Raw genomic sequence first — 11,988 nt, 5'->3', positions numbered from 1 at the left:
AAAACGGAAAACCTAGAGGTCTACGCTAACCCCACCAGCTCCATAACTGGTATAGCCAGCCCTCCAGGCTGAAAACCATCATGAAGACCCCCATCCATCGCCAGATCTCAAGTATCAGCCACTGATACAGATAATGGCTCCAAAGAGCCTCCACTTACGGGCTCACCATAGCCCGTGCTACTGGAACTTATTGTTCTGAGTAGCGAATCTTAAACAACAACAACAACAGATCATGTCTAGTACACAGAGATTGGAACAACTGGGCAAGCACGACACAGACCGAGCTATTGGGCATTTATCTAGCCACTGAATACCTTAAGCTCAATGGTGGTAGAGTTATTTTCTGTGACTCTAAAAGTGCTCTGCAGTCCTTAAATAACCCATCACAATGTATGTCGGAAGTAGCTTGTAATATTAAATGGAATGTAATTTTTGCCAATGATAATAACTCTTGTATAAAATTTGTGTGGATCCCATCCCATGTTGGAGTTGGAAAACATGACTTTGTAGATCGATTGGCCAATGTGAAAGAAAACATTGATTATGACTTTGGACTATCTAATGCATTTATTAGAAACATACGAATTAAAGAAATTAATTCAGATTTAGAAGAACTAAGAAATGCCCAGAGACCTGAAATCTGCAGTATTAAAAGTTATGACAAGTTTTGTAATGATAGGTATTTGTATGGTCAGCACAGTAACCGGACCAGGCAATGTGATGTAGTCATTGCGCGAATTCGTCTTGGCTATAGACACATCTGGCAGGTTAGTGAGGCTGAGCCACTACCAGAATACTCAGATTGTAAAGTATGTGATAAACCTTCAATACATTCACTAGAACACTATATTGTTGAATGTGAAACCGTAAAGGACTTTAGACCTCCTGGCCTATTGTACCACCAACTGTGTAACTATTTTATTGACTCAGGTGTTCTGGATGACATCCTAACAATTTATCCAAAATTTGCTTGTCCATTTTAAAGAATGAAAAACAATTTTTATTTATATTACTTCTAAGCTGCATCAGTTATGAACCCATCTCTGCCCTTGTGTGGCAGTGCACAATAGAAAGTTGTTTTCACATATCCATATATTAAAACATTGATTGTAACCATGATATATATGTGCTTCAGCCTATAGTTTAGACCTATTGTCTTATGTATGACCCTCTGTCCTGCGTGACAGTGAATACCAGCATTATCCTCACTCTAATAAGACTTAATCGAAATCCTCAGATTAGGCAAAATTGTAATTAATTTTGTCAATAAAGTTGTTAATAATAATAATCTTTTCTTCCTTCGAGGATACATCTATCCTGCTTGTAGGACCCGTCCTAGTCTCTCTCAGATGAGGCTTCATGGGGCATAGAGAGGAACCAGCATTGTGGCTGCCTCGACAGTTGCAACAAAATGGGACGATTTTTTTCACTTTTTTCCATCTTGACTCTACACTCTCGCGAGTCGTGTTTCTTACCACAATACCGACACCTGGGGTCAAACTGGCATTTCCATGCCATATGTCCCCAACGTGAACACTTCATGCATAGTATGGGCTCCTCAATATATTTTGGAACTTTCCTGTAGCCTAATCCTTGCACAAAAATTCTTTCCGGCGCCTCACCCTTTACCAACGCAACAACCTGACTTTGTCACAACGAACACTGTTCCTCTTTGTCCATACAACATTATCATTGTTGATAAGAAGACAGTCACGATCCAAATAAGTTGGAAACCTAAAAACTATGATCCTTGTGTGGAACACAACCTGTCTTCTGGAGTAACCATTACAACATTCTCATAACAAACGGTCATGAGGCGTTCCGCTGCCTTATTTGTCCCAACTTTTATGTAGGGACAGAACTAATGGTTAATCTACTAACAAAAATTAGTAGATTAACTGCAAAAATAAACGTAATATACGAAAGATTGAATTATTTAGAAATATCTAAATTTTATCAACATAAAATTTTACTTTTAAATGTTTAACCTAATAGTTTGTTATGCAAATAATTTAAAAGTCTAAGCAGAATAGTTACGATATTTAAAAATTTGAAAGGAAATTAAAATTACGTTCAAGATCTTATATTAATTATATTTTTAGAAAGTATAGTAATTTAATTTATAACATTTAATTTACATAAATATAAGTGTAATTAGACGTCATATCTAAACAGTTCACAATTAATACACAGATCAATTTATACTAGAAAGATTTATCAGAAAAAATGGCATCTTCTTTAATTGTCTTATTTAAACAGTTTCAGAATTAACAATGTAATGTTTATAAGTTTTAGATATAATAAAGAGATAACAAATTTAACATAGTCAACTCTTATAAAATAGTTTATCAACAACTAAATTAAAGAAAACGGTTACTAATATGGTTTTCTTTAAAAAAGTAAATATATGAACGGGAGGACACTTTTAAATAACCTTTTTAAATGTAACAAAATTAATGTAATATTTAAAATGAGAACGTAGGGAGGTAAATGTAACAGCACAATTAAGTGTATATATGTACTATGCAGACAGTCAGTAAAGCACTTATTACATTTAGTATTAAAACGTACTGTCTATTCGGTGGAAGGGTTGCACGTTTCGGCCAGATCCTTAACCTAACATATAATTTTAAGAAGGTAATTTCAAGCAAAATTAAAAAAAAATGTTTACAGGTACATTATAAGTATAAAAATACATTGTAAGTTTAGTTTAGTTCATTTATTATGCACCCCACATCCGTCTTGTGGGTGGTAGTGGACAGGGTTACAGGGGCACATAATTTTAATCCCTCCCTTTCCACCCAAAAAGCAAATTAGAGATCAGTCCAAGCTTCGTCTTGAGGCAAAGCTCAACGCCTTAAGCCATATTGATGCTCTGTCCACAGAGCATTCCTTCTCTCTCAAATCATATACACTGATGGTTCCCTACACCGCACCACGGGTGCAGCTGAGTAGTGAATAAGGAGACAGATTGAGGTAAAAAAATTTCAGAAACGGTTGGGCACTTCCATGCCGACTTGACCCTGTCGGGCCAGATCGTCCATCCCTCTTGTTTTAGGTGGTTAGGTTAGGGCACAGTCAGCGCGCTCCTGGCTGGCTGGCGGTGGTGGGGTGGTAGTCCCCCCTGGGGTCCCGGGGGGACCACCACCCATGGTGTACCTGAGGAACTGGTGCCCTATCCTAACCTGTTTTTTTGCACGATTCGTCTCGAGCTTTTAAGATGAGTCTAGGGCCTCAAGGAGGGGGTCTCTACTTATGAGAGGTACCGATGATGAATGTTCAATAGTTGGAAACCAAAAAATACACTGGTGAAAGGCATATAAACGTTTTTGGAGTATTTTAATGGCATGAGCAAAAATGCACGATTTGTCCCGGGGGTGTTACGAGAGTACTACGGTATCAATTTGGGGGCCCTTACTTTTGAATGGATCAGAGGGTGAATGTTCAATAGATTCAAACCAAGAAACGCAGTTGAAAGCGAATATAGAAGTTTTTGGAGTACTTTAATGAGGCTATGACTGAATAGTATAGGGAGTCCTTGGGCACAGCTCCATTTTCTGTAATGGTCAGAGGTGGATAACCCCAGTGGGGGTCAAGCATACAAGGGGGGGTCAAGATTCCTTACAAAGACCATTTTGGATATATAGGTGTAGTAAGCCTTATCTTGAATTTGCATGATACTGTGGGGTACATTGACATGAAGGGCGAGTCATAGAACAGGATCTGCATGTGAGATGGGTCATATTGGGGTTTTAAAGAAGTTAAGATAGCTTTAAAGAGTCCTGTGTGCTTGATAGTGGGGAAATGTTCAGTCAATAATTCTCGTGTTTTGAATCTGAATGAGGGGTCCTAGTTTGCGTTCTAGTCGTAAAATGAGTTCCTTAGTATATTTGCTATGGAAAATGAGCTTTCAGTACTCTATATAATTTGAAATGAGGTCAAGAAAGACATGTTTATGTGCGGGAAGAGTCAGGTTGGAAACTGTTTATTTCAGTCGTCCCCCCTTGGCTTTGCTCCGTTTTCTGTAGCTAAAGTAAAGATTCCATTTTCTGTGGCATACAGTTGAATACTGGTGAAAAAGGCATACTTGAATTTGTATGGTTCTAACCTGTTTATAGATAAATTTTTCGGGCCTCAAATTAGATTTTAATATGAAAAATAGCATCAAATGTATGTCTATCTTCTGTAATAAACGTTACAAGCATTAACAATACCTGTGACATTTCATAGCATACGAAAAGAAGTTTAAATAGTGGGGCCTCAGCCATATTGTATATTTGCACTCACAAATCTATCACACCAACAGTGGAAAAAGCTTGAAGTTGCCCAAAACAATGCTATGAGAGCTGCACTGGGAGCCCCCATGTGGACCAGGCTTGAAACTCTTAGACTGGAGACGGGTTTGCCCTCTCTACAAGAAAGAATATCACAAAGGACAGCTACAATTATCAGTAAGATAATTATTTCTTCTGATCCAATCCCAGTACGACAGGCCTTGGTGGTTGGACTAGGCCAAAACAATGGAAACTCTTGGGTTGCAAGAGCAGGAAAAGTCCTAAACAGACTACATTTAAAAAACATGATTCTTGATAGAGAGGGTGATCATCCACACCCAAATTACACTTCTTCCGCGCCGTGGGAAGAGCCTACTTTCAAAATAGTAATAGAAAGTCTCCCAATGAAAAAGGCTGCCTATGATCCGACAATCCTAAGGCGCATAATAGAAGAGCAAATGTATAGCATAGCAGTAGCAGGAGCCACCCACATCTTCACAGACGGATCGGTGGACACAGAAAATGAGAGTGCTGGCGCTGCTCTTTGCACGACCAGCGTTCAGGCATATTGGAGACTGGGAGGACTAGTATCATCAACCCAAACTGAGCTGTTCGCCATACAACAGGCATTCGCATATGTGATTGCACAAAACACCCAAAATGCAATCATACACACAGACTCAAAAGCTGCACTTCAAATACTAGGACAAAAACAGTGGAAAGATAATGTGGAAATAATTACCACCATTTTGTATCAAGGAGCAGTCGCTAAAGGCAAAGGCCTCAACATAACTTTAAACTGGATCCCATCCCATATTGGAATCCCATTAAATGAAAAAGCTGATGAAATTGCTAAATTGGCAACTCGTCATCCAGTGATACATAAAACAATTCAACCCAGCCTAGAGAACATAAAAAACATCATCACCAAAAAACTCTCACATCTCAACAAAGCCTACCTACACCAGAGAATAGCTGAAGGTTCGCCATCTGCAACATGGTATCTTCAGGCAACCAAATTAGAAAGGTTAAATATCCCAAAAGGAATCCACAGGGAAATAGCAGTTAGGCTATATAGACTACGTCTAGGTTACAGATGCAACTGGGAGATTGGTGAACCCCGACAGAGAGAGTGCATCTTCTGCCAAACTGTCACAGAAAAGCCATTACTTCACTATCTTCTGGAATGTGAAGCAACCAATGACCTTAGAAGAGCTTTAAGAGTTCCTGAATCATGCAGTGGCCACCCTGAAGCCATCAACACAGCCACTCTCCTGGTCAACAAAGGTGTCCAGCAGCTGGACACCCTCATAAAGACTGTGAAGCAGTATCCTCCCCCACGATAACAGCTTGATGGTTAAATGCAACCTCAGAACACTGGGAAAAAAAAAAAAAAAAAAAAGAGAAAAAAAAAAAAATTAATAATTACGGGAGACATCTCCCGTCACGCAGGGTGCAGTTGCACCTCCACAAATCTCCAGTATCAGCTCTTGATACTGGTAATGGCTCAAAAGGGCCACCACTTACGGGCTATTCATGCCCGTGCCACCTTTTGGGTGGCTTAATCTTTATCAATCAATCAATCATTTAATACGTATTGGGGTATTCTGTATTAAATTTCATTTTTTAACATAATAGTTTTCAGCTATTGTGGTGGGGGCCCAATAACTTCGTATAGCGCAACGACTGGCGCTATCTGTACTTAGTCCCCCCTAAACTTAAAACAGTTGCACAATCTTACTTAAACACATTGCTAAACTCTTATACACACTACATTGCTAAACTCTTATACACAAACAAAAACTCAATTTTTTAACTTACACAAATAAACCCAGGGCTTTCACATTCGCGCAAAATACTTAGTCCCCCCTAAACTTAAAACAGTTGCACAATCTTACTTAAACACATTGCTAAACTCTTATACACAAACAAAAACTCATTTTTTTAACTTACACAAATAAACCCAGGGCTTTCACATTCGCGCAAAATACTTAGTCCCCCCTAAACTTAAAACAGTTGTACAATCTTACTTAAACACATTGCTAAACTCTTATACACAAACAAAAACTCAATTTTTAACTTACACAAATAAACCCAGGGCTTTCACATTCGCGCAAAATACTTAGTCCCCCCTAAACTTAAAACAGTTGCACAATCTTACTTAAACACATTGCTAAACTCTTATACACAAACAAAAACTAAATTTTTAACTTACACAAATAAACCCAGGGCTTTCACATTCGCGCAAAATACTTAGTCCCCCCTAAACTTGAACACTCACAATCTTACGGTGCTTTAATTTCCAAAGCCTTCCAAACCTGCACTGGGTCCTGCCCTGCTGACTGCGGCTGGATGGATTACAATTGAGCCAAAAACAGTTGGTCAGGGCGAGATACGGCCTCATTTTTAGAGACATTTACTATAGCAAAAGCTTGAACGTCGAGAACTGAATGCGGGCCTGCACGAGAGTTGTTCTTGGCACTCAAATGTTTAGAGATTAAAATACATAGAATCTGCAAGAGCCCACCCTAAGTCGCTCACGCGGCCAATAGACATGTTTTTCGCCCAAATGTATTTATTTAAAATAATACGTCAGATAGAAAGAGTTTCGCATTGCTATTATATTTACCTTATAAAGCCTCTTTATAAAAATGATATGCTACTGCGTATTATGATTGTTTGATAATAAATATTGCATAAATACTTACACGATTTCATAAATAAAAAAAACTTTTAATGAGCCATGGTTGGAAGGCTTTATCATTACCGTAATTACAAACTTTTAAAACTAACTAAAAATATATGTCTCATAGAGGAAGATTTATTCTTCAGGATATATATATTTATTAATTAAGAGTTTCATTCTGTATAAAAAATGAAAGTTGCCAATATTTTCAAAGCTCTGGCCACTAATTTTTTATAAAGGTTTTCCAAGGGAGTAAATCTTGCTTCCTCTCTTTCTCCCAAATGTTTCCTCATTTGCACAGGAGCAGAGCAACCTTCGTGCGGGCCCTGGTTCAGTTCCCCAACGTCCGAGCTAATGGACATTACAAATTTCACTAAATGATGCAGTATCTTAGCTGTCTCTCTAATTATAAAGGTGTTAATCTTTTTTTTTTAGCCTTTGAGTGCTAGGTCTCAAAAGGTTCTTTACCTCAGAAAGAGAGAGAGAGAGAGATTCTATTTTTGTCCATATTCGAGCGGAATGTTGAGCAACCTTCGTGCAGGACCCGGTTCAGTTCCCCAACGTCCGAGCTATTGCACATAGCAAATTTCTCTAAATGAGGCAGTATCTCGCCCCCACCCCCCGGATCAATGATTTTAGGGCAGTAAATAAGCAATTGCAATCTAATCCCCCCCCCCCCCCCCCCCCCAAAAAAAAAAAAATACTGTTCATGAAAATGTGAGCTTATTTATACTAATTTATGAATATAAAAAAACAACTCGACATTTGTACAATTTTTATTTACATAAATAAATTAGTCTCTATGCCTTTTTTGTCTTCTTAGGAAATAATCGGTCGAAGGACATGCGAAATGGTGCGTCTGCAAATGGGGCAGTTTCTCATAGATACAAGACAATTACTGCATGTTACCATATGTCTGCAGGGCAGCAGTACGACACTCAACGCATTGTTAAAGCACACCTTACACAAAATATCAGCAGCCCAAGACGTTGGCGTAGATGTGTTCATCACAGTTTCAACATGGGATGTCGCATCAAAGTCTGTGGCCTCTTCGCCAGTTTCAACATCCATTTCATTAGCGACTATAGTCGTCTCTTCCGCCTTTGTTTCAACAGGAGAAGGCAAAGCCCGCAAACCAAGATTAGTGCTCATGAACCCGCTCATTGATCCAACAACGTCGACATCCATTTCATTAGCTGTGGCGACTGTTTCCATGTCAGAGGGTGCGGATTGCCATTCCAGATTCGCAGGCTCTACCCTACCTTCCACATCCTCATGATGAATTCCCCTTAAACCCATTTCGGCTTTAGTGCTCTCTTGCATATACCACAACATTAATTCTATACATCTGGCCTCTGTAACAAACGGTAATAAATCTTTGGTGCTTTTGAGATATAGCCTTAAGGCAGGTCTCACACAGACATCAGGAAATCCAAAATGTTCAATTAATGCTGGGAAAAAACCCAAACCTTCCATCAGACCAGTTAAAAGATGTTCATCTATGGGTTTTATAGTTCGACGCTGCGAAGATTCTCTAGCATTCTTAATGAACTGTGCATCCTTTTTAATGTTGACAAAGGTGCACTCAGGATACCATTGCGCGTGCAGTGTCCAAGGGTCGTCAGCGGGTTCCCAATTACGAAAACCATTCCCACAGAAAAAGCAGCGCATGTGGTCACTTAGGCCTGTAAATTTAAGAAAAAAAATATTCCCATTCATTATTATTATTATAGCTCACATCCGGCAATGTTGTAATACAAACACACACACACGCGCACACACACACACACACACACACACACACACTTCCCGGGACCAAAGAGCCAGAGCTCCACCCCCGCAAGCACAATTGGGGGAGTAAACACACTTTTTTTTTCAGATATATACAAGAGTTGTTACATTCTTGTACGGCCTAGCATTTCGGGCAGGTCCCTAGAATACAATCCCCACCTCGAAGAATCGTTTTTTACAACCAAGTACCCATTTTACTGTTGAGTTAAACAGAGGCTACAGTTAAGGATTTGCGCCCAGTAAATCCTCCCCGGCCAGGAGGATACACACGCACACACTAAAAATAACAAAAACTCCAACAATATTTGTTTACCACAGAAGAAAAATCCTGATTCTGCCAATTCGTGAGATGTTTGCTTGACACAACCAGTCCAGCTGAGGTCGAATGTTTCCAAACGCTGTTTGTATGTTGCCAAGCCTGGATATCTAGGTTTAGCGTATGGAATTACCCCCAGAACCTGCAAATCATCTCCAGTCATTTTAGTTTCTTCCTCGCGGGGTGGGGTCTCTAAAAAAACAAAGATGCTCCATCACATATATGCATAAGACACAGGTTCTAAGTCAATTCTTTCAAAAACAAAAAAAAATAAAGAAAAATTATTTGAAAAGACTTACTGCGTTTATACTTATTTTTTTTTTTTTGTCCTCCCTCCACATCGCCAATACTAATTATTCACAGATAAACTAGTAAATTATATTTATACAATATACTCACGATCAGATGTTGCTATATTCTTTGGTTCGAATAGTGGTGAAAAGAAATCCAGCCCATATTCGAATGCCAGTTTGGTGATTTCCAAAGGAACGTTATTGTCCTTTTCGCCTCTTATGAAGGAACAATTTGGCGACACTTTCGCATGCCTACTACGGGGCGTATCGCCCTCAATCCAAGCATGCACAACTTTACAACAAAAGGCGCAGGAACAATGATCCGCAACTCTCAGATAATAAAATCCCTCATTCACCAGGTCTTGGGGGTTTAGCCACTCGACAGGCCAATTTATAAAGGTGTCTAAACGCATTTGGGCACATTTAAGACTGTCCCTGGAGTAAAACGTTTTAGTACGGGAAGGTTCCATTGTGTACTGGTGCGACACTGGCGAATGGAGGCAAGATCCTAGGCTATATATTGCCCGTCCTTTCCCTCCCCGAAATAAGTGTCAAAGATCGCTACATATGTGCTAGTTTCTTTTTTTTTTTTGGTTTGGCAATTCTAGCCACCGCTACTCTTTTTTTTATGGCATAATTATGAGGAAACAGGGAAAGGAAAAAATGACTCGCAAATGTGCTAAATCATGTTGCATAATGCAGTGAATTAAAAAAAAAAAGATGGCAGTTGGTAGTCTAGGAAAGGTGACCAAGTGCTTATTTTTTGTGATAATTATCGAGAAATGTCATTAACTACATAAGGTATCCCTAATGTCAATAAGTTATCACAAACCTTCCAATAATGATGTGGCCTCCATGACTTTATATATATTTCATTAAGGGAATATGGTCTGACTATGGTTTTTTCATGGGGGGGGGACATTAAAAAAAAAAAATTGTAACATGTCGCACTGTGTTTGACCTTTTCTGCTTCTGAAAAAAAAGGTTGCCAGTGTTTGGGTATTAAGCTGACGTATATTGATATTTTATGGCAAGATATTTTGAGATACATATTGCGCTATTTGAGGTGGTTTTTTTTATGCTAATTAAGTCAGTGAAAAAAAAATGTTCCTATGGGCTTCTTGTTGGTCGAGGCCCTTATAATAATAATATAAATATTTGCTCAGTACGTGGTAACTTTTACACGCACTAGCAGGGATGGAGATATAAGGGCGCAAAGCCCCCACGACGAATATTCGCAGGGTCGACACAGGGCGGTTGACTAGGCTTTATCCAAAACATAAGGGAAAGTAAAAAAAAAAAAGAAAAATGGAGACGTGGCTGGAAACGCACACCGGATATTTAACCGATGAAGAATTTTGCAATAATGAAACTTGCATTGTGTATCCTGTAAACTGCATATCTTGCGTCCCGTACGGGATGGCGAAGGACATATCAGTGAAATACAAACACGCAAGCGCCTATGGTGAACGCAGGCCTTTGTATAATCTCAAGAGATGTGTTCCCCATGATCGCCCAATTCCCGGTTCAATTCATGTCTCCAATCGTCGAGCTGAAAATCTCCCCTGCATTATTGCTGCTGCAGTGCAATATGGTATAGGGGCGCCTGTAGAGAACAATGAGATCGCCAAGTCGCATATAGAAAAATCCAAAGATCGTGATATGCTCGCCGGATTAAAAGAAGATACAACGCAAAATCGCCTCATCTATTTCAAAAAGGCTATAGAAGCCATAACGAGATTCATCAAGTCTTCTCCGGAAATCGCACGAGTTGTATTACCTGTGGGTATTGGTCGCACCTGTGTTCAAAGAGATGAAGTTTGGGAGGAAACATATCTTCCAATTATCGAAGATCTGTATAAAAACTTAAAACATTACGATGTTAATGTTATATTGGTGCGTAATGACCAGAGCTCCAAGGAAAAAAAAAATGTCCCTGGCAACTCTACGATGCGCAGTTGTCCCCCGCGCCGGCGTGAAAAGTGTATATAGACCCCCTTCCGAGTCACTACCTCACAAGCCAGCACTATGGAGCTCCCCTCCCTGATTGGCGACTTTGCCTCTTTGCCCATCTATAACAATCGTGATTGTCTGCTCTATGATTTGGATGCAACAAGCGTGCAGTTGAGCGAAATGGTGCACACTTTATGGGAACGATACCCCTATGCTCGATTGCATCGGAAAAACCTGCCGTACAAAAATCGTGCTGTTAGAACTGATAGAGATATCCCCGGCCTCATATTTGTTGGCGAAGCACCCGAATTCTGCAATAGGATGGATGACGACCCCTATGAAAGTTATGCTGTTTTACCGCACCTTATTGGATTAATCACCCAGTTTACCAACGGTCCAGCGACGCCATCTTCTTACAAAAAGCCCAGGTACGAAGCATGGAGTTTGGATGAGCATTTTTATGACGGCCTGAAAAATGATACCGAATACCAAAGATGGCGTTGGTTTGACAAAGCTCTGCGAAAAGCCATTGAACATATTCTTCAGAGAAGCCGAAGAGGACAAGTGGGAAGGATTATTTTCCCATATGGGTTGGGCAAGGCTTGCGGGCAGTATCTCACAAGTGGCGAACGCAACATATGGGAGACTAAATATTTCCCTGTGATGTGCAAATTA

The 11,988-nt window shown here is 39.6% G+C and overlaps 1 protein-coding gene across 1 annotated transcript; it reads right to left on the bottom strand.

Annotated features, from left to right (window-relative positions):
- Window positions 1-7,720: 7,720 nt before the first annotated feature.
- Window positions 7,721-9,380, bottom strand: LOC123757276 (baculoviral IAP repeat-containing protein 8-like). The gene is made up of 2 exons (XM_069301837.1): window positions 9,065-9,380; window positions 7,721-8,645 (listed from the first exon to the last, which is right to left on the bottom strand). Exons 1-2 carry the CDS (start codon window positions 9,228-9,230, stop codon window positions 7,780-7,782), a joined length of 1,032 nt encoding a protein of 343 aa, XP_069157938.1. The 5' UTR covers window positions 9,231-9,380; the 3' UTR covers window positions 7,721-7,779.
- Between the last annotated feature and the right edge of the window lie 2,608 nt (window positions 9,381-11,988).

Source organism: Procambarus clarkii, chromosome 46 (genome assembly GCF_040958095.1).
Source record: "Procambarus clarkii isolate CNS0578487 chromosome 46, FALCON_Pclarkii_2.0, whole genome shotgun sequence".
In the NCBI taxonomy this organism is placed as follows: domain Eukaryota; kingdom Metazoa; phylum Arthropoda; class Malacostraca; order Decapoda; family Cambaridae; genus Procambarus; species Procambarus clarkii.
Note: the sequence above shows the minus strand (reverse complement) of the source record. Positions and strands in the feature narration are given on the sequence as shown.